The sequence below is a fragment of the Bubalus kerabau genome, chromosome 8 (genome assembly GCF_029407905.1).
Source record: "Bubalus kerabau isolate K-KA32 ecotype Philippines breed swamp buffalo chromosome 8, PCC_UOA_SB_1v2, whole genome shotgun sequence".
NCBI lineage: Eukaryota > Metazoa > Chordata > Mammalia > Artiodactyla > Bovidae > Bubalus > Bubalus kerabau.
Window position 1 is genome coordinate 70327431 of NC_073631.1, and position 25396 is coordinate 70352826.

General features: G+C 42.6%; 1 protein-coding gene across 1 annotated transcript in view; it reads left to right on the forward strand.

Moving 5' to 3' along the window:
- The window catches only part of CPVL (carboxypeptidase vitellogenic like), a 128128-nt gene that overhangs the window by 33293 nt on the left and 69439 nt on the right, over positions 1-25396 (forward strand). The window contains exons 4-7 of the mRNA XM_055590504.1: positions 15950-16064; positions 17049-17107; positions 18942-19021; positions 24366-24432. Of these exons, the coding sequence (XP_055446479.1) occupies positions 15950-16064; positions 17049-17107; positions 18942-19021; positions 24366-24432 (321 nt within the window). The remainder of the gene's footprint in view (positions 1-15949; positions 16065-17048; positions 17108-18941; positions 19022-24365; positions 24433-25396) is intronic.

A 25396-nucleotide genomic window follows, 5' to 3' on the forward strand; every position in this document is an offset into this window, starting at 1 on the left:
AAAGAAGACCTGCCTATGCACCCCCAGATTATGTTCTCTGGGGGCCCAGAATTGTAGCCCTAAACAGATTCTAAGATGATCCCAGAAGACTTGAAACCGAGGCCACTGCAGCATGAAAGATGCTTAAGAACATGGTGTTCTATTGGAAGTGATAGACTGTGCTTCAGGAGAGAGGCACAGAGATGAAAAGACAGTTCTGTTGACAGGTTATCACCACATGGCAGCTGGGATAGACAGTTCCAAGACCTCCTTCAGGGGAGCCCACACACACAGCCAGGTCTCCAAGGCCCCAAAGCAACCTTTCCTGTCGAAGCAGTCAGGCTATACATTATGGACCAGGCCATTTTGGGTGAAGGAGATAAAGCATGCGACAAGGAGAAGCAGTGGTCACTGAGATGGGAGAGAGTTCCTTTCATTTGGCAGAAATAATAGTTTGTTGCCTGTCACAGGGGAACAGCTGATGTGATCATGAGGAGAGAAATGACCCCTTACGAAAATTGAAGGTAGAGAAAATAAGAGACCCAGGAAGGATGGCACACTTGTAATAGCCCCTGGGTAATTTTTTGGACTGCTGTTTCTCAAATTAATTGTGTTTCCTGTTATTTCTGTGAGTCTCCCCTCTGATTATATACAAATCAATGAATAATGGGTTCCAGAACTTGAAATTGGTGTGCAGTTGGGGGACACAATCAAAATGAGAAATGAACAGTCATTTTTCATAGAATAAAAAGTACAATGAAACCAGTAAAGATGTAACAATTAATAGCTGCTCTTAATTGAACGTTGACTATGTGCTAATAAGTATTGTGCGTTTTTCTTTAATCCTTACGAAAACCACATGAGGAAGGAATTACTATCTTCATTTTACAGTTGGAAGAGAATTGCAGAGATTAGATAATTAGCTCCAAGTTTCCCAACTAGAATTGGGCAGAATTAGATTTTAAAAGAAAATCTCTGTTGGAGAAATATTTGCTGTTGATCATCCCAGGTTGATTGTGAGAAAACAAATCATGGAGGGCAATAAATTACAATTGTTAAAAGTATGGCTCTTGAGTCAGGTTTGGATAAAACCTTGGCTCCACTCCTTATGCCAAATGTGACCTTAGGCACGTTCTTAACTTCTCTGAGCATTGGTTTCCTTATTTTAAAATGAGGCTCAAAATACCTGCTGAACAATGGTTTTGAGAAAATGAGATAATATGATAAAGTCTCAGAATGGTGTTTGATATCTAATAAGTAGAGCTGCTATTATTATTTCATTATCAGTATCATCACTGTCATTACTAGTTTTTCCTAGTATTAACACAAATACTCTACAGAACAAAACCAGACATAATTTGGGAGGTTAAAGAAGGCAGGAGATAAGGAGCAATTCCAAATTGGAAGAAGTCGGATGCCAGCCAAGAATGTGGATTAATTGTTACTGGGAAAGGAAACTGCAAAGTGAAATTGGCATTTTTCATGTTTAAGAAGGTAAAAAATCATATATTATTTTTTGAAATTAGCATCCTTTTCATTAGAAAAAGTATTCAGCATTTAAGTTTTTCTTATAGATATAGGAGTAATTTGTGGGATGCATTTATCTAAAACCTGTAGATTATTCACCTGCCATAGAGTCAACATCTGAGATGTTTAGAGTTGGGTCTAAGCCCCTTTGGGCTGCCCCAGTGGCTCAGCAATGAAGAATCCACCTGCACTGTAGGAAAGGCAGGACACACGGGTTCAATCCCTGGGTTGGGAAGGTCCCCTGGAGTAGGAAATGGAAACCCACTCCAGTATTCTTGTCTGGAGAATCCCGTGGACAGAGGCCTATAGTCCATGGGATTGCAAAGAGTCAGACATGAATTAGTGACTGAGCGCACATACATGCTAAGCACCCTTTACTTGGGTCCCTACCTCGTTCCTCAGGCCAAGAAGAATAACTGGGGTTCCTGGAATCTGACTATCTGGTGATGGAGAAAGGTCAGTATCATATTGAGGAGTCAGCAAGGCTGGGATAGGGTGAGGCATGGGAGGTGCCTGGAGGCAACATTTGAGATGCTCCCTCCCTCTCAGGGTCCCGCAGGTGCTGACCCTGCTTACCCGGATGCCAGGAAAAGCACAAGTGGGGGGGATTAGGTGAACACGGTCCACGCATCCACATTGCAGTTCAGAGGCAATGAGCCACTCTGATGCTTGTGGCCAAAGCAAAAGACATTCTCTCTGGCAGCAGGAGAGCAGGTCCCCAAAGGTCCCTGGAAGCCAGCAGACAGCCGACCCTGGGAGTGCAGACACAGGGCCTTCGCATACACTCAGTTCACTTCCTCCTCTGGATGTTTAGACTGCTTCAGTAACAGAGTGGCACAGAGCAGTAGCTGCCAAACTTGGGACTGCGCATCAGACATAACTTGGGAGCTTTACAAATATGACAGATCCTCCAGCTCAGTATGTGACGCCTCCCAGCAGAGATCTGATTTGTTTGGTCTGGAGAGGGCCCAGGGATCAGTGTTTCTAACAAGTTCCACAGTGATTCCAGTGCAGCCAGTCAGTTCACTTGAATTTGGAAAGAGAGAACTAAAGGTCAGGGTACTTTCTCTAGTGTAATCTCCAGACATATTTTCTCATACTCCCTGTGCTCAAATGATATCTGACCAACTTAACAAGTATTGAATTTTCAGCGAACATGATTTTTAGCTTTGTCAGTAGAGGGTGCTGGAGGGACATTGCAGGAGGAAGTTGACTTCTCTTCTTGGTCCCTTGTTCTGCGTTTTGCTTTCTCTTGGCCCTGCTGCCCAGTCTGTCAGCAGTGTATGTGGAGGGACAATCAGTGGTGCTCTGCCTTAGCTGGGCACCCAGACCACGAAGACCCTCAGCAAGTTTATAGACTGGACTCCATCCCAGTGACCACCTGTCTGTGGCCCTCACAGACAGGTCTCACCAGTGAGCAGGCTTCCTACAGCCTAGGCTTTTTACTTTCTCTGGCATCCTCTCATCAGCCTGGACCACCTGCCTCCCAGAGGGTCACTTCCAGCAGCCTTCCTGGCAGGGACACCATGCACTTCTGGTTGTCCGTGCCCTTCAAGCAAACAGCCTCCCAACATCCTGACTTCCTCTGCATTCCTGGCCCCTGCCAGCCACAGCCTGCTGTTCTGCAGGCCTTTCCGACTTGCCCAGGAGTTGTTGGCCTGCTTTGCCTGGGCACCTCAGTGAATTTCTCAGCCCCTTAAAGGGCTGGAACCATAGCTTCTCCAACAAGATCTGGACCGTGGCCTTGGAAGGGCCACACCTCACCTTATGAGTTCGTCCCTCAGCCCAGATACCCTTTAGAGTTCTCTTTACATATTTATGGTTCTCTTTACATATTTATCCTTCCATTATAATGAATATCCGTTTACATTAAAATATGGACACAGGAAGCCTACTCAACACGCTGGCATTTGGCCAACACCAAGGAAGTGGCTCAGTGGGGAAGAGGACCCTCTGGTATTATATCCCCACACTTGTCCTGCACTGGATGAACATGGCTAATGGAGGCCGGAGCAAACACTAGGACTTGTAACGGTATTGAAGGTCAGTGTTTTCAAGTTAAAAAAAAAATATTTGAAAAACAGAAAAATTTAAGAGTTAAAATTTACTACGTGGTTATGGAAAAGTTGTCAGGATCCACAGCAGCTGGTCTTTCTGTCTCAATCTTATTCGGCTAAGACCAGTGAATTACTCATTTATGCTTCATTGCAGATCAGCTTGCTTTGCTTCTACAGGCATTTAATAGAAGATGGCTACCCTACAGTTTCCTAGTTTATCTGTCCTTGGACCATGCAGTAAACAGAGATTAACTAGCACTTCTCCTGGGGGCAGAGTGTGATTGGCCCAGTTTGGGTCAGGTTTTCTTTCTTGGTCCTATGAGCTAAGACTGAAGGTGCTGGGTCATGTGGTAATTAACATGGCTAATGGGCTGCTTCCATTGGTGAATGGACTTAGAGAAGGGGATGTGATTTGGACAAATCTCTTAAAATATGTCTACCACTGATGGCTACAAATACACCGATAATACAGTAAAGATGTGGAGGTCACAGACATTTGTCTTCTTTAAACATTCACTGTTTATCTTCTCTTGGCTATGTACTGGTAGCATCAGGGATCTGGGAAAATAGAAGGTAGGTGAGTGAGACAAATCAAAAAGAAAGTAGCTAAAAATGATAAATTATGGAACATCCCATCCATAGGTATGCTTAGGCTCTGCAGAAACCTTGATATGCCTCATTGCCTTTGAGAAATGAAATTTTAATTGGAAAAACAAGTAAACTTTTTCAGCTGTTTTTTTCTGTGCATCAAGAAAGGAAAGTCAGTCCTTTTCTCCAACACCCTTCCCCCATTCTTCTAACGTCCAGCGTTTTGGAAGAAGGCATGAACAGAGAAGCCAGAACTTTCTCATGAAGAAATAACAGCCAGGTAGAAAGGTTAGGAAGGAGAAAAGTAAAAAAGATTGTAGTGGGTGTGAGTTGGCTCAAATGAATGAGACAATTCAAAGCTTGATGCGAGTCAGTGGGAACTTGGAAGTGATATGAGGAGGCTTCAGAATGGAAAAAAGTTATAAAAAGTTAATTGTCCATATGATGGTACAGTGGCAACTATCATAGTATAGGAAGTTTTTAGAGAGTGTTCAAAATGAACCACTGTGAGTAAAATTCCCCTGAAAAGCACTGAATGTCTTAAGTAAGTTGTTTTATGTGTTGGGAATATGTGTGTATAATTAAAATGTTATTAAGTATCTAGTTAACAGTTCTAGTCACAAAACCAATTGCTTTAAATAAAAAACCTCTGCCTTCATTAGTATCATTAGTGTTGCAGCTGAAATATCAGCTGAACTGGGACCTGTGTGGCAAAATGGGAGTCCATTCAAACCTACTTGGGGGAATTTTGAAGACAGTTACATGGGGTACTAATGATTTCAATTACAACAGAACACATTACTTAAACCAAGCAAATGATCAGCCTCTGCATGTAGAAGTGTGAAGGGAGCCTTAATTAATTTACTAATTGTACTTCCTATTTTAAGCGGTACCATTGGTTTGGGTCTATAGTGGTTAGGTTGCTGTTTTCTCTTACAGAGTGTGGTGTTCCTTTGTGGGGCTGGAGAGAGGGAGTGCCTAGAGTATGTCCCCAGGCCTCGGCATTGGCAGATTGCTCCAATACTTATTGGGTACCTAAGATTCCCTAGGGTTACTCCAATGAGTCCTCTGTCTACAATATAGTACTGAAATCTGCAAGTGTTTACTGCATCCCCGGCCCCAATGTATGAACGTACTGCTTCAATAATTTGTAAGTTTAGAAGGTTATCTACCACATGATGTAGAGGAGGGCCCGGGAGGATGGAGTGAAAGATGGGTATGGTTTGTTGGGGAACAGGGTTAAAAGGAAGACTCGAAGTATAAGAGGATGCTACTCATGTGGGAAGCAGTAGGGCAGGAGGGTTTCATTTCATTAGTGTTTCCATATAGAGTCCTCTATGCTCACTTTGAGAGTTGGACTGTGAAGAAAGCTGAGCGCTGAAGAATTTATGCTTTTGAACTGTGGTGTTGGAGAAGACTCTTGAGAGTCCCTTGGACTGCAAGGAGATCCAATCACTCCATCCTAAAGGAGATCAGTCCTGGGTGTTCATTGGAAGGACTGATGTTGAAGCTGAAACTCCAATACTTTGGCCCCCTGATGTGAAGAGCTGACTCACTTGAAAAGACCCTGATGCTGGGAAAGATTGAGGGCAGGAGGAGAAGGGGACGACAGAGGATGAGATGGTTGGATGGCATCACCGACTCGTTGGACATGGGTTTGGGTGGACTCCGGAAGTTGGTGATGGACAGAGGGGCCTGGCATGCTGCGATTCATGGGGTTGCAAAGAGTTGGACACAACTGAGCGACTGAACTGAACTGAACTGATGCTCACTTAGAAGCAAGGAGGAAGAAGCAGGGTATTTTTGAAGAATCTCTTTAGGTACAGAATGTTAAATAAATGAGTTTTAATACTTCAAATGACAATCTGTTAAGACCTAGGGTATTTTTTCACCATCATAGTGAATGAATAATTGAATGCGCTAATGTGAGAGATTGTGAAATTTTCTTCAGTAGAGATCTAAAAATTAATTGCTGAACTACCTCCTGGGCTCTTCCTTTAGCAACAAACCCTGAGGAAAGAGTGTCCAAGTTCATGAATTGGCCACCAGGGGTCACCAGAAGAATTGAAAGGGCTTCTGAGGCAAAGCCATAATTTCCTGTTCACGAAGAAGAGGGCAATTTGTGATTCTATTGTTAAAGAGACTTCTCACGTAAATATTTAGGATTCTTTTGTCCCTTCTTTTTTATTTAAAATTTCCTTGTCCCTTATTTTTGATCGTCAGTTCTTGCTACACTACTCTGATCTATATGTCATTGGTAGATATTTTTCTTTTTAATTAAATATATAAATGCTTTTTTGTAAGGTATTATTCACATTTCAAATGTTAGCCCATCACCAGAGGCTGCCTTTAAGTATTCAGTCTAACATCTTCCTGTTGTCCTTTTATATTACCCATTTCTTTAATTACTTATTTATTACCTGTCTTCCCACTTTACCAGAAAAGTAGCCAGAGCTAACACTTAAGTAGATACTCTAGGTACTGTTCAAGTGCTGGGCATATATTAACTCCGAATCTGCACAACAGTCCTGTACAATAGACCTTATTATTATGTTCAAGCTTATTATTATGTTCAAGCTTATATTATTATTATGTTCTGCTTATGTTCAAGCAGAAGACACTGAGACACAGAGAAGTTAAGTAACTTGCCCAAGGTCACACAGCTATATAATAGCATAATTAGAACTCAGACCCTGGCAGTCTGGTGCCACAGTCCATGTTCTTCATTAACTATCCTTCCTGTCCATGAGTGGGAGCTGGCCTGCATCCCCAGCCCTAGAATAATACCTGTTGATGTTCTATGTTAAATGAATTAATACTTCATGGCAAATTCAGGGTGTCAGACTATTCAGCCAGATGATGATATGTACTGATATATGAAGAGATTTCCACAACATGCTGTTAAGTGAATGCAGCAAATATAGAATATTATATATTGCTGTTTTTGTTCAGTTGCTAAGTCATGTAAGACTAGTTTTGGGGGGAAAAAAGGTACTTATGTACATAACATGTAACATCTATGAGATACGTGCATATGTATGTGTGAGGAGGTGGGGAATGGTATAGAGAAAAATCTGAAAGACTAAATACTCCAATGATCATCTGTAGGGAATAGGATTGGTGGGGCAAGGGGGATTTTTTATACCCTCTTTGAAAAAAAGTAAGAATAAGTATTTTCTTTATGATATGAAAAACTTTAAGTAAAATTTTTTAAATTTTTGACAAAAATAAACACACTCTCTAGTTTCATACATTCTTTATAGTTTCAGAATAATAAGTACTTTAAAAGTCCTTCATTTCCTAAATCTATAAATGGAGTAAAACAGTTGCTTCTTTCTTCATTCGAGTCTGAGTTTTGCAGTTTTATTCAGGGTGTCTTCATTTACTTTTCAGTTCAGTTCAGTTCAGTTCAGTCGCTCAGTCATGTCCGACTCTTTGTGACCCCATGAACTGCAGCACGCCAGGCCTCCCTGTCTATCACCAACTCCCGGAGTTCACTCAAGAGGAGAGTGAAAAAGTTGGCTTAAAGCTCAACATTCAGAAAACTAAGATCATTTACTTTTATTCTTTCCTAAATGGGGGTAGGGGGTGGGAGAAGGGCTTCGTTCCCACAATTGAGAGCTAAATATATCACCTAAGGAGTTAGACTGCCAGGGTCTGAATTCTAATTATGCTATTTTATAGCTGTGTGGCCTTGGGCAAATTACTTAACTTCTCTGTGTCTCAGTGTCTTCTTGAACATAATAATAATAATAATGTCTATGGCATAACTTTATGTCATTATTACTGACATAATTACTGTGTATGTCATGATGTGATGTCATGCATGTGTGTGTGCGTGTTCAGTCACTTCAGTCGTGTCTGACTGTTTGCAACCTCATGGACTGTAGCCCACCAGGCTCCTCTGTCCATAGGATTCTCCAGGCAAGAATACTGGAGTGAGTTGCCATGCCCTCCTGCAAGGGATCTTCCTGACCCAGGGATTGAACCCACCTCTCTGACATCTCCTGCATTGCAGTTGGATTTTTTACCACTGAGCCACCTGGGGAGCCTTGTGATGTCATATCATAGTAAAAAAGTCTGAAAGCTGTGGGATAACTGACTCTTGGACTTTTTGCATTGAACACATGAACCTTTCTTTTCTAGCATCTGATTTTTGCCTTTCATTCCAGATAAGGGCAATATTTACTTCACAGTTTGGTTGGCACATCAGAGTAAGACAATGTTTGCGTAGAATTTTCTTTTTTAAAAAAATGAGCTTCTTCAAAGATTGTTGAGCTCATTCACCTCCTTCAGGAAAGTAAATTTGAGGAGCAGGGTCAGCTGAGGTTGGAGGTGTGTATGCAGATCTCTTATTATTTAAGCATTCCAAGAATGCAGTGTCCTGTGCTTCAAAGTTGCATAATAAAGATGTTTGGCACCGAGGTACCAGACTTGACTTTGTAGTGTGGCCTCTCAGGGTCAGCCTATTTTTCTGAGAGCCTGGAGGTCCCATCACTATGCCAGGTCACAGGAAGAGACATGAAAAGCAGGGGAGGGTGGAGTGGAGAGTAGAGGGCCCAGGGCATCCGAGAGGGCAAAACTCTCCATCACCCTCACAGCTTCTCAGCCCTGCCTGCACATTTAACCACCTGGGAGCTTTTAAAACAAACAGATGCCTGTCTCACTCCGGACCAGTTGAATTGGAATCTTTGGGATTTGAGCCTAAGCAGTAGTTTTTTTTAAAAAAAAACAGCTTTCCATGTTTTTTGGTTTTTTTTTAAATGAGTGGTCAAGATTGAGAACCACTGGCTCGTGTGTAGCTCTTCAGGGCTTCTAGAAACGCATGCATATTAGGAAGGAAGTGAGGGACTGGAGGCCTACAGGAATGGGTGGACTCACAGTATTTTACACACTGGAGGCTGGAACCACTTCCATGTAGATTCCATCCTCTCTCCACTCCTTGTACTCTCCTACTGCTGAGTGAATACAAGCTGAAGGTGGTCCTGGGGAGTGGTATTAAGTAGCAAGTTAGAGGATCAGAAGTCGTGTTTTGTGACCCCCATGGACTGTAGCCCACCAGGCTCCTCTGTCCATGGTATTCTCCAGGTAAGAATACTGGAATGGGTTGCCATTCCCTTCTCCAGGGGATATTCCTGACCCAGGGATGGAGCCAGGGCCTCCTGCACTGCAGGCAGATTCTTTACCATCTGAGCTACTAGCTAATCCCATAGAGGACTGGAGGGGAAATTAAAAAAAAAAAATCGCTTATTCAAACAAAACACACAGTTGGGGCCAGGCAGGCTAGGGCAGAGCTAGTTACATTTATTCAGCACAGCAGAGTTGACAATATCATTTCGTGATACATCTTCTCATCAGGGTCCTCAGGCAAGCCTGTGAGGTGGGCATTATCACCTTCTGATGGATGAGGAAGCAGAGGGCTGGAAGAATTTGAGGGCAGGATTACACAGCTATTACGTGGCCAAGTAGAACCAGCACCTGTTTGGCTACCCATTCCTGGGCCACACTGCTCTCCCGCAGTGGTTTTACAAGGCCGGCTTTGATTTTAATTTGTTTTTGCTTTAGCTTATAAGTTTCTGCTGCTCTTGAATTCTCTATGGACATTTTCAACACTTTAGTCAAGAGAACTAACTAGTGAAAAACTTACCAGGTAAGATGGCCAAAGGAGCAAACAACAGCAAGCAATCCACTTTTCTTATTCTCCCATTAATAAATGGTTTACATGAAAACTGTCTTATAAATTCCTGGTATTTCTTTCTTACAGCAGTAGCTAACATTGAAGAACATGTACTATATGCCACTTACTAGGCATTGTGAAAATTAATGGATTTAGTCCTCCCAGCCACCACGTGGCATACGTACCATGATTGATCCCCATTTCATAGGTGGGGAAACTGAGGCCCAAGGAGCTTAGCCAACATACCTAAAGTCACCCAGCTAGTGGATAGTAAAGCCCAGATTGTAATCCAGTTTGAGAGAAGAGCTCACAGACTTTATCTGTTACACTCTGCTGACTCTTAGAACTACAGCCCTGCTGACCCGAGTGCCCAGTTTGCCTCTGGGCTCCTACCTTTTCTACCTGTTTCCTTACTAATCATTCGTGCTTAATGTCCTTTTATCATGCATTAGGTTTTGCTGCAAGGGCTTGGTAAATGTTATCTCATTTAATGCCTTAACGCTGGAGACTCGGTCCCAGGTGGCCCCTCCGAGGGAGGCTCCTCTCCAGCCCATGGCTGTTCTGACCATTCCTGCTCCCTTGGCCTCTTCCCAAAGCTCCCAAAGACTCTGTAGATTTTGAAATTTCTCTGTCCCCGCTCTCCTCATGGTTAGAACCCTGCAAGCTCAGCTCTTCTTCCAGGTTCTTGGCTGTGGGTCACAGATCACCCTCCCCTTGAGTTTCTCTTGCCTTCTGCCTACCGCCTTCTCACATCATCCAGGTAGATGCGCCAGTCCACTCCTAATGCAAAAGTGACATGTCTCCGTGTGACTGGGCTAAGGAAGGAGTTGCAGGATTTCATTCTGGGCTGAAGCAGTAGGATCCTTTCTGGCCAAACATGACTGATCACACATCAAATGAGCCATGACATCACGTGAGGGCTCACAGTCACATCCTGCCTTGGCCTTGTGGAGACCAAGTGGGCCTTCTTTCAGACTGCTCCCGAGGATTCATGTAGGGCCAGGCCATCTATACTCACTGCTCTCCCACTTGGTTCTTCTTTGGCTTGAAGACTTCTCTATCATTTTCTTCCATCTACAGCATCATTTCCTGGCTCTCCTTGTGGCTGAATCCTTCTTGGCTCCCAAGTCTCAGCTGTGCTCTTAGGATCTCACTGAGAACTTCCCTGATTGTGTGTCCAAAGGAAGTACCTCTTTGTCAGCCCTCACTCACTGTCTTGATATCACCCTTATTTCCTCTTCTTGATGGCTTAGATAGTAAAGAATCTGCCTGCAATGCAGGAGAACCGGGTTCGATCTGTGGGTCAGGAAGATCCCCTGGCGAAGGGAATGGCAGCCTGCTCCAGTATTCTCGTTTGGAGAATTCCATGGACAGAGGAGCCTGGGAGGCTATAATCCATGCAGTCACAAAGAGTGAGACACAACTGAGTGACTAATACTAACACTATTTCATCTCCACACTCTTTAATCATTATGTTTATTCACTTACTTACTGTCTGTATTTTTCATGAAATGTAAGCTTCAGGAGGGCAAGGAGTTGTCTTTTTCACTCACTGCTCTGCCAGGATCTTCTCTTAGCATAGTGCCAACCCCTACAAGGTGCTGAGTGAAAGAAGTAAAGACACCTCTGTCACTGAGGGTGGTGGTGTTGACCACTGCCAGTAACTCATTGCCAGCATCCCACCCTGCCAGTGGCCTTTCCTTATTTACATTGGCCATATCTCTTAAATAAATCTGCACCTTCTCTGGGGTTTTGTTGCTATCATTTGCATGGACTATATGACTCAGGTCCTGCCTGCTGCTTCTCAGTTCATCGAATGAATGAAGTTAGTGAACACCTTCTCTGTAAATAAAATTAGAAAGTCAGTTCGGACTCTCGGTGAAGGGAGCTGATTGTCACTGAGGAGGGTGGATTCTTTGTTATGACTCTTTGGGAATATTTGGTCAAATGGAAGAGTCCCCAGAAGGCTTAAAGAGCTTAAATGTATGTACACTGTGCTGTGCTAAGTCGACTCTTTGCGACCCCATAAACTGTAGCTTGTCAGGCTCCTATGTCCATGGGGATTCCTTAGACAAGAATACTGGAGTGGGTTGCCATTTCCTTTTCCAGGGGATCTGCCCAACCCACGGATTGAACCCAGGCCTCCCACGTTGCAGGCGGATTCTTTACTGCTTGAGACACCAGGGAAGCCCTAAATATATATACAAAACTATGCCCTAGGCCATATGGCCCAGGGCTTCCCAGGTGGCTCAGTGGTAAAGAATCTGCCTGCCAAGCCAGGAAATGCAAGAGATGCAGACTTGATGCCTGGGTCAGGAAGATTCCCTGGAGAAGAAAATGGCAACCCACTCCATTATTCTTGCCTGGAGAATCCCCATCGACAGAAGAACCTGGCAGCCTACAGTCCAGAGGGTCGGAAAGAGTTAGACACGACTTAGTGACTAAACCACCACCACCACCACTGGGCAGTATGCTGGGTATCAATTCAGTTCAGTTCAGTTCAGTCGCTCAGTTGTGTCTGACTCTGTGCGACCCAATGAACCACAGCACACCAGGCCTCCCTGTCCATCACCAACTCCTGGAGTTTACCCAAAGTCATGTCCATTGAGGTGGTGATGCCATCCAACCATCTCATCCTCTGTCGTCCCCTTCTCCTCCTGCCTTCAATCTTTCCCAGCATCAGGGTCTTTTCAAATGAGTCAGCTCTTCGCATCAGGGGGCCAAAGTATTGAAGTTTCAGCTTTAACATCAGTCCTTCCAAAGAACACCCAGGACTGATCTCCTTTAGGATGGACTGGTTGTATCTCCTTGCAGTCCAAGGGACTCTCAAGAGTGCTCTCCAACACCACAGTTAAAAAGCATGAATTCTTCAGCACTCAGCTTTCTTTGTAATTCAACTCTAACATCCATACACGACTACTGGAAAAACCATAGCCTTGACTAGACGGACCTTTGTTGACAAAGTAATGTCTCTGTTTATTCACATGCTGTCTAGGTTGGTCATAACTTTCCTTCCAAGGAGTAAGCGTCTTTTAATTTCATGGCTGCAGTCACCATCTGCAGTGATTTTGGAGCCCCCCAAAGTAAAGTCACTGTTTCCCCATGTAATTGCCATGAATTGATGGGGCGGGATGCCATAATCTTAGTTTTCTGAATGTTGAGCTTTAAGCCAACCTTTTCACTCTCCTCTTTCACTTTCATCAAGAGGCCCTTTAGTTCTTTTTCACTTTCTGCCACAAGGGTGGTGTCCTCTGCATATCTGAGGTTATTGATATTTCTCCTGCAATCTTAATTCCAGCTTGTGCTTCTTCCAGCCCAACGTTTCTCATGATGTACTCTGCATAGAAGTTAAATAAGCAGGGTGACAGTATACAGCCTTGCTGTACTCCTTTTCTATTTGGAACCAGTCTGTTGTTCCATGTCCAGTTCTAACTGTTGCTTCCTGACCTGCATACAGGTTTCTCAAGAGGCAGGTCAGGTGCTCTGGTATTTCCATCTCTTTCAGAATTTTCCATAGTTTGTTGTGATCCACACAGTCAAAGGCTTTAGCATAGTCAATAAAGCAGAAATAGATGTTTTTCTGGAACTCTCTTCCTTTTTTGGTGATCTAGCGGATGTTGGCAATTTGATCTCTGGTTCTTCTGCCTTTTCTAAAGCTAGCTTGTACATCTGGAAGTTCACAGTTCATGTATTGTTGAAGCCTGGCTTGGAAAATTTTGAACATTACTTTACTAGCTTGTGAGATGAGTGCAATTGTGTGGTAGTTTGAGCATTCTTTGGCATTGCCTTTCTTTGGGATTGGAATGAAAACTGACCTTTTCCAGTCCTGTGGGCACTACCGAGTTTTCCAAATTTGCTGATGTATTGAGTGCAGCACTTTCACAGCATCATCTTTCAGAATTTGAAATAGCTCAACTGGAATTCCATCACCTACACTAGCTTTGTTTGTAGTGATGTTTCCTAAGGGCCACTTGACTTCACATTCCAGGATGTCTGGCTCTAGGTGAGTGATCACACCATCGTGATTATCTGGGTCATGAAGATCTTTTTTGTACAGTTCTTCTGTGTATTCTTGCCATCTCTTCTTAATATCTTTTGCTCTTTTAGGTCCATACCATTTATATTCTTTATTGAGTCCATCTTTGCATGAAATGTTCCCTTGGTATCTCTAATTTTCTTGAAGAGATCTCTAGTCTTTCCCATTCTATTGTTTCTCTCTGTTTCTTTGCATTGATCGCCTAGGAAGGCCTTCTTATCTCTCCTTGCTATTCTTTGGAATTCTGCATTCAAATGGGTATATCTTTCCTTCTCTCCTTTGCTTTTCACTTCTCTTCTTTTCACAGCTATTTGTAAGGCCTCCTCAGACAGCCATTTTGCTTTTTTGCATTTCTTTTTCTTGGGGATGGTCTTGATCCCTGTCTCCTGTACAATGTCACAAACCTCCGTCCATAGTTCATCAGACACTCTATCAGATCTAGTCCCTTAAATCTATTTCTCACTTCCACTGTATAATCATAAGGGATTTGATTTAGGTAATACCTGAATGGTCTAGTGGTTTTCCCTACTTTCTTCTATTTAAGTCTGAATTTGGCAATAAGGAGTTCATGGTCTGAGCCACAGTCAGCTCCTGGTCTTGTTTTTGCTGACTGTATAGAACTTCTCCATTTTGGCTGCAAAGAATATAATCAATCTGATTTTGGTGTTGACCATCTGGTGATGTCCATGTGTAGAGGCTTCTCTTGTGTTGTTGGAAGAGAGTGTCTGCTATGACCAGTGGGTTCTCTTGGCAAAACTCTATTAGCCTTTGCCCTGCTTCATTCTGTACTCCAAGGCCAGATTTGCCTGTTATTCCAGGTGTTTCTTGACTTCCTACTTTTGCATTCCAGTCCCCTATAATGAAAAGGACATCTTTTTTGGGTGTTAGTTCTAAAAGGTCTTGTAGGTCTTCACAGAACCATTTAGTTTCAGCTTCTTCAGTGTTACTGGTCGGGGCATAGACTTGGATTACCATGATATTGAATGGTTTGCCTTGGAAACGAACAGAGATCATTCTGTTGTTTTTGAGATTGCATCCAAGTACTGCATTTCTGACTCTTTTGTTGACTATGATGACTACTCCATTTCTTTTAAGGGATTCTTGCCCACAGTAGTAGATATAATGGTCATATGAGTTAAATTCACCCATTCCAGTTCATTTTAGTTCTCTGATTCCTAAAAGAGTAACAGTCGATGTTCACTCTTGCCATCTCCTGTTTGACCACTTCCAATTTGCCTTGATTCATGGACCTAACATTCCAGGACCCTATGCAATATTGCTCTTTACAGCATTGGACCTTGCTTCTATCACCAGTCACATCCACAACTGGGTGTTGTTTTTGCTTTGGCTCCATCCCTTCATTCTTTCTGGAGTTATTTCTCCACTGATCTCCAGTAGCATATTGGGCACCTATCGACCCGAGGAGTTCCCCTTTCAGTATCCTATCATTTTGCCTTTTCATACTGTTCATGGGGTTCCAAGAATACTGAAGTGGTTTGCCATTCCCTTCTCCAGTGGACCACATTCTGTCATACCTCTCCACCATGACCCACCCGTCTTGGGTGGCCCCACACAGCATGGCTTAGTTTCATTGAGTTAGACAAGGCTGTGGTCCATGTGATCAGATTGGCTAGTTGTCTGTGATTGTGGTTTCAGTCTGTCTGCCCTCTGATGCCCTCTCTCAGCGCCTACCATCTTACTTGGTTTTCTCTTATCTTGGACGTGGGGTATCTCTTCACGGCTGCTCCAGCAAAGCGCAGCTGCTGCTCCTGACCTTGGATGTGGGGTAGCTCTTCATGGCTGCCACTCCTGAGGATATACAAAGGCAAATCTTTGATCATTCCTGGGTATTCTGGCTATTGGAGAGAAAAGACTTAACTGCACAAGATAGATACCAGCATATGAAATAAATACTAATTCTAAACAAGAAATGCCAGTGCTTTACTTCTGTAGAGAGTGGTCATGGGGAAGGTTTGATGAGACTTAGTCAAGGCTGTGAAAGATAGAGGATTTAGGTGAGTTTGCTTGGGTATTTTCTGAAGCCTTAGCACTCTGTGTATTCACTGGGTTCTTTGTCCTTTCTAGATAGAGCCACAGAATGCGCCAGTCGTCCTTTGGCTGCAAGGTGGGCCAGGAGGCTCATCCATGTTTGGTCTCTTTGTGGAACATGGACCTTACATTGTCAGCAAAAACATGACTTGTAAGTATTGATTGGACTCTGGTTTCCCATGGAGAGTTCTTCATTTGAACCTTATATCTGCTTTAGAAATAACTTAGTGTGAACAGTGAACCTCTAGAAATAGCTTTATAGTTTCAGATTATGAAAACGTAATTTTCTGGCAGTGTCTGTCCAGGAAGGAGGAGCCAACAGGGTGAGTGTCCTGACTGGGCTGCTTTCTGCCTTGAAGTTTGGGTGAAATGTTCCACACTTTGTTCTGCTAGTCTACTGCTGACTCAAGCAATCCAGACTTATGAAAACAGTTGGCATTTATTACTGTCTGGGCGAGACCTTTTGCATGGGACCAGTGGGTGGAATTATATCCCTAATTATTCATACAAACTGAATGGCGTACAGTTCAGCCACACAAATGATCACATATCTTGGAAGCAAGGTGCTGAGGGCCACAGGAAGGAATGGAGAAGGAGCTACATCCAGCTCTAACCCAGGTTTATCTCCACCTCAGTTTTAGGGGAGGGGAGATTGTTTACTTTCCCCAGGTCAGAATTTGGAGTGTGAACCAGTTTGTGACTCGGTATACTTCTGTACACAATTCTGTCAAAGTTGTGGGTCTCTTCAGTATTGGATGGGAGGGAAGATTCTGGAGAATCAGAGGTTAAAGAGGATTCACTCAATTGGACAGATAGGTTTATTGCATCTGTGGGTGATGGGTGTTTCTGCATGAGGCAGTTGCATGGGGTTTTGTTTCCAAGGTTCATCTTAGATGTAGAAACTCTCTGGTTCTGGGAAAAGTAAAGGAGAGGAGGGGAGGAGGAAAAACAGCTGGTGTCTGTACCTGCTGCAGGACAGTGATGCAGGGTGAGAGTGACGCAGGGTCAGAGGGACACCAAGAGTTCCCCAAACTGGAGGGGACAGGTGGGAGTGTTGGGCTCCAAACCAGAGCTAGATGTTAGGTGGAATGTTTTATTAAGGGCTCAGTCTCAAGCCTCTTCTCTGCTTTACTAGTGTTTGCCAGAGACTTTCCCTGGACCATTACATTTTCCATGCTCTACGTTGATAATCCCGTGAGTACCTGGGGTCTTGTGAAATGGCAGTGTTGGCCTCTCTAGTCTTTTTTTCTTTCATTAAGTACATTTATTAAATAGAAAAACACCAGATTTTTTTCTTTTTAAAGTAAAATTATTTTCTTTTTAAAATAATTTTTAAAAATTTTATTGGGCTGCTGCAGGTCTTAGTTATGGTCTAAATGGGATCTTAGTTGCCACGTGCAGGATCTAGTTCCCTGACCAGGGTTCCCACCTGGTTTCCCTGCATTGGGAGCACTAAGTCTTAACCCTTGGAGCACCAAGGAAGCCCCTATAATTGTCTATTTAAAAAACACATTTGATTCAATTTGTCCCATCCTCTCCTTCAGCATTGAAACACATACACATTGCCATATATAAAATAGATAGCTAACTAATGGAAGTTGCTGCATAACACAAGGAGCTCAGCCTGGTGCTCTGTGACCACCTAGAGGGGTGAGACGGGATACAGGATGAGGGGGAGGTCCGGGGGGGGGGAACATATGTATACCTATGGCTGATTCATATTGTTGTATGGCAGAAGCCAACACAATAAAGCAATTATCTTCCAATTAAACATTTTTTTAAAAAATTGAGATTTAATTTTTCTAATATGTACCATTATATCCAAGATTGGGAATTTTCCTTGCTGCTCTCTCTCCTTCCCTCATTTCTGGTCTTATGAAATGTCCTCTTCACTGAGTTATACCATCCAGGAAGGGATGACTTTCTCTCTACTGATGATATGGATTTCTCTATAACTTGGGTTTTTTTTGTAGCGGGGGAACACCTAATCTTTCAAATACAGCTCTGATATAAAAGGGGCTCAAAACTAGCCCCTTTCACTTATCACAGTGAGCTGAATGCCTCATCTCAGGGAGAGCAAAAGGTAGAATTCTCCTTGGGACGTTTTTATGAAATCAAATCAAATAAACTACAATATAGGAGAGTAACTTTAGGGTCAACTCCTGCAGATTGGGAATATCTGTCCTCTAATCTAACTTCTTTCACTTCCCAGATGGTTCAAAGAGAAAACAGAAAAATAGGAAGGAAAAAATCCAACATTCTTGCCCCCCCACACCCCAGTCATGTTTTGTCAGCCATCTTCTTCCCTAGTCTAGAATTCCATGTTTACATTAAAGCCTAATTAAATGTCCTGTTCCCTTGGCTGTTTGGAAAAAAATCAAAAATCAAAAATATTTACAACTGATGTATATGGTGGGGGTGCATTCCTTGTACATATTGTTGACCCTAAATAAGTAGTAGCTTTTTCTATTGATTTACTCAGTTGTCTATGAACTTCCAGGAATAAGGAACTATTATTTTAAAGCTAATCTTTATTTTAAAACTCCTTATCTGCTGAAGGTGAAAGGGCTTAGTGGCCATATTTATCACAAGTAAAGAAATGAGGGAAAAAACTGCACACACACACAGCTAGCTTTTATCTTCGGCCAATAGAGAGTTCCCTCTTAGCAGGACAGAGCAGTGCACCTTCCAGGTTTCAGAGAGGAGGCAACTTTGAGTCTTTTGCTACTGTAGCAGAGGCCAGGAAAGGTGAGTTTCTCATCCTTAAATAATCATCTGGCAGAGTCCCCACTGCAGGATCAGAGAAGAGCTTTGCACTGCCAGTTTATTTGGGCTCAGCAGAGGGAAGGGGGACATGGTGACATGCAGCATCCTTCTGTGAGCATGGATGAGTGCACATGGGTGATGCCGAAAAGCTGAGGCCAAAGGCATGACCTTGGGAATAATGTTGATTTCCTTCCCGTGCGGTGTCTCTCAGCAAGATGTGCGTTTCTCTCTGTTTATACCTGCTTATTTATTTCACCTCCAGGTGGGCACAGGTTTCAGTTTTACTGACCATGTCCATGGATATGCGATAGATGAGGATGACGTGGCTCGAAACTTATACAGGTAAAAAGCCCTGGCTTTCTTTTGGCCATCTTCAAACCAAATGATTTTCTATTTCAATATGAAAATTCCTCCAGTAGTAGAAGTATTATTGATTGGTCATCATAGTCTAGTTCCTGAAGATCTTTTAAGAATACTTCCACATGAGGAGTGCGTGCACACACACACACACACGGCCTGTTTTCCATTTTGTTATGTTATAATTGATAACTGTGAAGTGGCCAGCAGAGAAAGTAGCAAGAAGAACTGACATCTTAAGGTGTAATTTTGTAAAAATATCCTTTGAAAAAAATAGAAACAGCAGAATTATTCAACCAAATATACTTTCCCAACCTTTCAACTAGCTGCCTGAGAGGTTTCTGCTTGTTTCCAACATTATTTGTATATGGAACTTTGGATTTGCCAAGGAACAACATCTCAGATGTTTGTTTTTTTCTTTCCCAGGAGTCCTCCTTTTGTGGCCATCACAAAATGCAGTTTTTCACTCCTGTGTTTCTCCTTCATGCCTTTTCCAAGCTGAAAGCTCAGCTTGCTAGCTAGTCTCTTACTTTTCCTTTCAGATTACAAAGTTATTCTTTTACACAAAAAATTAAGGAAAACGTGAAGTTGTAAACCTGATCAAACAGTATACATATAATATCTTCCTTTCTCTTTTCTTACATTCATTATAGCTATTTTTAGTACATTTTCTTAAAGTGACCTTTCTTATTTGGTCATTTTTCCCCCCAGTCTGTAAATTATTACTAGAGCCCAGGTCCTGGATTCATTCCGATCATTAGGGCCCCCCCCCCACCCCCTGCCCTACACATTGTAATAATTTGCTGAAAGAATCCTAGTGGCCAAAAAGAGTTAACCAGCTCCTCTATGCTGCCCCCCTACTTTCACCAAACACCCCGCCTGCTAATTGGTGAGCAAACCCAACCAATCCCCAAAGTGAAAGTGAATCTAATAGGAGTCAGTGTTTTTTTTTGATCTCTGACAAAAGCCTTCCATTTTATTCTTTCTCCCCTAGGCCATGGCTGGGAGGGGTGGGGGCAGGGGAGAGGAAAGAACTTTGGCCCTCTCTCCCAGAGATGTTTCTTCTCTGCTGCTCCAGAAAATGACATGGCTGGTGTCTGTCTTGCACACTTTTGTTCGCCACATGTCCCGTTATTTTAACACAGTCATTCAGTCTCCAGGTGAACTGACTAGGACCCACACTTCTGCTTCCAGATCCTGTGGGTCCTTAGCCAGATCTTGGCAGGGGTCCCTCCACTGCCACCAGCTCAAACACCTCCTTTTCCCCGCCACAAACATAATCCTGACGGCAGTCCTTACAAGTTAACTCAAGGGCCATGTCTTCCTCATTTAGTACTGAACTGTGAGCTCTCATTTTTCAGGTCGGAAACATACATCCCCCATACCCTCCTCCTCCAACCCTCTTTTGGCTTAACTCCAAACAACCTCAGTTGTTTAATTAGCAAACACCCTAAGGGGGGAGGGTCTGTATGAAAGAAATACATCAGACCCTCTTAAGCCAGAGCCTTGCACCCCTGCCCTTCCTCTTCTGGCTCTCCAGCCCCTCCCCCAAAGATGGTCACAGCTTCCAGTTGACCCTCCTAGTGGATATTTACTGCTGACATGTGGTTCGTCTCCTCTTGCAAGACATGTAAAGAGAACCTATTTCAAAGCATCCATTGTTTATAGCTGTTTTAGTTCTTTTTGCTTCAGGCTCTTAGAACTGGAAAATAGCTAATCAAGGGTCGCGCAGAAAACTGATTTCAGCTGTTTCCTTTATGGTTTATACTCTTTGTTTCCCTTTGTGACTGCACTCTTCTCCCCAGCTGTCCAGATGGGTGTTTGGAGTAAGAAGGTCGCTTTGAAACCTATCAACAGGCTACTACAGGTTTAAAGAGTAGAACTTTCTTTTTCTCCCTTTGAAAACCATCTTTCTTTTTTTCTGAAAATCCCACTCCATTTCACTATTAATAGCGCACAGCTGAGAGTAGATTCCTAAAAAGACATTTGACATTTACATTTAGGCTGCTTTTCTTTGTGTTTGGAAATGAAACTTTTTCTGCAAACAAGATGCTTAGACTTTTTTTTTTTTTTTTGCTGTGGTAGTCGCTCAGTCCTGTCTGACTCTCTGCGACCCAACGGACTGTAGCCACCGGGCTCCTCTGTCCATGGAATTCTCCATACAAGAATACTGGAGTGAGTAGCCATTCCCTTCTCCAGGGGAATCTTACCAACCCAGGGATTTAACTCGTGTCTCCTGCATTGCAAGAAGATTCTTTACCATCCGAGCCACCAGGGAAGCCCATTGCTAAATAAAACTTCATAACAATGTGACTATGAAACAGTTTTATATATTAAATTGAGAACAGTATTGAATGAAGGGTGCAGGTGAGATCATGGCCCAGCCACACTAGATGTGGAATGAATGAATGCTGAGGATAGCTCCCCATCTGATGCAAGAGAACAAAACCACTGGGATCCTTGTCTCTATGCTTCTTTCAGCCAGACTATCGGTGACTAAAGGTATACCTTGTCTGGCTTTTGTTGGTATGGAGCTTTTACTGAGATTATTTTCACCTCAGTTCTCCTGAATGTCTTGTATTTCTATGACCCTGACTCCACTAGAGCAGACCAGAGTCTAGATCTGTCCTTGGATCTGTAATGTGTTATCATTTACATCCACCTCCTCTGCCCTGAGCCCATCTTCTCTTTAATAAAACTATCTGAGGGGTGGTTTCTCCTGATCATTCACCCTTGCCTTCTGTGTTTCATCCCGTTGTCTCTTAATGTACCTTTCTGCCACTGAGTAGCCTTTGACTAAAATTCTATTTATTTGACAAGGCCTTGACACGATGCCAGCAAGGTTCCAAATGGAAAGACATGGAAGAGAGATATGTTTTGTGTGTCATATAGCTCTTGTGCCTGAATAAATGCATGGAGTGCACACGCGTGCACACACTCGTATGCTGTGTATTGGGATGATCAAAAATTCGTTCGGGTTTTTCCATAACATCTTACAGACAAACCCAAATGAACTTTTTTGCCAACCTGATACTATATGCTTTACCAGTTGTACTTATAAAGTTTGCAGTTTAATGTGAGGATGATTCTAGATTTTATTTTTGAACAACCCTTTACCATGTAATGGTCTAATCCTTGATGAAAACTCAGTTCAATGAACAAATGGCATATGTACCTCCAACTTACCAAATTTACCTTTTTCATTTTTCATTCCCATTTAAGAAAGACCTATTAAGGCATTGCTATGATTAGCCAAGTTTTTGTTCAGATCCTATTGTGAAATTAAAATTCCGTGATAACTTCCTCAATTGGGACCTTGCCTTGGAAACTTCAACTAGAGAATCCTGTTTTTGCCAGCTAGAAGTAACCTGGGAGATTATCTCCTTCAACTAAGATTGCCAGATAAAATACAGAATGCCAGTTAAATTTGAATTTCAGGTAAACAGTGAATAATTTTTTAATCTAAGTATGTCCTATGCAATATTTGAGACAGACTTATACTAAAATATTATTTGTTGTTTATCTGAAATTCAAATTTAGTTAGACATCTGGTATTTTATTTGCTAAATCTGGCAACCTCAACAACTCTCCAACAAATTCTTTAAGGAAATAAGTTTTAAGCTAAAGCACAAGGCTTAATTGAGATTTACTATATTAAATTGTCTATTGCCATTCCAACTAGCAGGAAGAGAGAAAGAGAAGTAATTTTTAGCCTGAAGGTTAAAGAGGCAAGGGTGGAGAATAAACTCCTATTTTTATCTCAGCTCTAAAGGCAGCATATTGCCAGCACAAACATGGAGGCTATGTAATGCGCTTTCCAGATTTAGTTGCTACAAAGATTTCAGTTACTATAAATAATAAATAAATACACTGAAACTCTACAGTAGCGTTTCATGTTGGCTTTTTTTTTTAAGATTATTTTTATGTGGACCATTTTTAAAGTCTTTATGAATTTGTTACAATATTGCTTCTGTTTTATGTTTTGGTTTTTTGGCTGTAAGGCATGTGGGATCATAGGTCCCTGACCAGGGATCGAACCCTCACCCCTTGCATTGGAAAGCGAAGTCCTAACCTCTGGACAACTAGAGAGGTTCCAGTGCTGGGTTCTTAATGGAGCCTTTGAAAATTAAGTTATTGCCGGGATTGTGGTGATTGTAATGACCCAATTTTGCCTCTGTGTAACCCTTGAACTCTCTGCTCCTGGTTTTGCAGGGCCTCCTTGTCTTTTATCTCCACTGGCTAGTTCACAGCTTTTAGTCCCTCAGCAGGAAACGAACAAAAACCCTGCCCAGCTTCTCAGGCATTGCAATCTAGGTCAAGACATTCATAAGGCTTCGGAGTTTCACAAGTTTTTGTCTCCTTTATGAAAGATTCTGTTCAAGTAGAGAATCGTTCAATAATCCACCCTTTTCTTGCTTGTTATGAAATAATTTCTTGAGTCTGTTTAAATCTATTTCAGCATACCAAAGTGACTGTTGGCAATCTTTAGTAAATGTGGATATTTTGAGCCCAGAGGCCACTTTGCATTTACTTCCATATCTGTGGGCATTTGGTGATTTTCCTTTAGGCTATAGTCATTTTAGGGGGCTTCCCAGGTGGCTTAGCAGTAAAGAATCCACCTGCGATTGTAGGAGATACAAGAGACATGGGTTCAATCCCTGGGTCAGGAAGATCCCCTGGAGTAGGAAATGGAAACCAACTCCAGTATTCTTGCCTGGAAAACTTCCTGGACAGAGGAGGCTGACAGGCTACAGTCCATGGGGCTGCAAAGAGTCAAACACACTTGAGTGACTGAACAGATACACGCCTAGTCAGTTTACAGTTTTTCTGTTCTTTGGTTATTTAAACACTGAAATTCTAGGGGCCCCATTAGAATATAGAAATGTTCAGTGTTCCCCACAGAGAGAGGCTGGTAAGCAACTGAGGTTCCCATTACCTCACCACAAACTGAGGTTAGTGGGACTATAATGTTTGTAGAACTAACTCCACAAATTGCTAAATGATAGGTGAAAGCCTGTGGCACTTTGCTCAAGGGTCCCCTCAACAGGCAAGTGATTCAAGTTGGTAACCCAGGGATTTAGAAACCTTTCCAGAGTGTTGATGTTCACTTGTAGGAACTTCTGAGTATCACAGAGCAAGCCTACAAGTATTTTTCTAACCATCCACAGAGTATGGAGTGTCATACACTCATGAGACTTTGAAAAAAATACCTCCAGAAGCTTATAGCATAATGGTATCTTAATTCAAAGTGAAACCTCTTGTCTAAGGGTGAAATTGGGTAGTATAGTATGATTCCATGTAATTTTTATTGTTGCTTTTCTTTTTGCAGTGCATTAATTCAGTTTTTCGAGTTGTTCTCTGACTATAGAGACAATGACTTTTATGTCACTGGGGAGGTAAGTTGAAATCATGTTTTCTCGTGTGCTTCCAACATCATCAGGACTGGAATATATCATGGCACCTGTGGTTTATCCATTCAGTGTGCGCACACACACATTAGTTCAATCCATATAAAAAATTCTCAAGTCATTCCCTACTATGTCTGAGGCTTTGGACAAGTATTAAAAATTCAGTGATGAATAAGATATTAATTCTGCCATAAATCTGAGAGTCTAATAATAAATACAACACAGAATGAAAAGTAGAATTAGAAAAGTAGCTGCAAAGACAAGTAGCTTAAGGTGAGCAAATAGCTACCTCTCAAGATGTGATCCACAGGAAAAGTCAGACAGAGGAGGCAAGAATTAAACTGGATTTTGAAGGATGAATATGGGTGTATTAATCAAGGCTTTTCTGCTTACAAGTGACAAAAACCCTATTCAAAGTGGCTTATGTAAAACAGGGGATTGACTTGTTGGCATCAGGCATGGCTGGATCTGGGTGCTCAAACTTTATCATCAGGATTTTGTATCACATTCTCCTGATCTAGTTGTTTGGCTTTGCACGTGACTGGTTTCATTCTCAGGTAAAGTTCTTTTCACCTGTGCCCTTGCCTCTCCAATTCACTCCAGAGCTCTAGAGACAGCCTACAGGTTAAACTTCTCCCTCATCAGAATTCCGCCACATTTCTCAATCCCATTGTCCATTTGGAGCCCATGCCCATCCTAGGGGCTGGGGGATGGAGTATACAGATTGGCCAGAATGGTGCCTAAGGCCCACTGCAATGCTCTAGGAAGCAGCGAATGATCTTGAAGCCTTTACACCTGAGCCACAAGCTTGAGAATGGGGGATGAGTGGTCTCCAGAGGAAGATCTGAGTGATGATACCAGAGGGAGGGCTGGAAGGATGCAAGCACAGACCACAGGTGTCCATTGTAAGGGTGTCAAAGTGGAAAAGGGTCTCAGCTTTCCCAAGGGAATG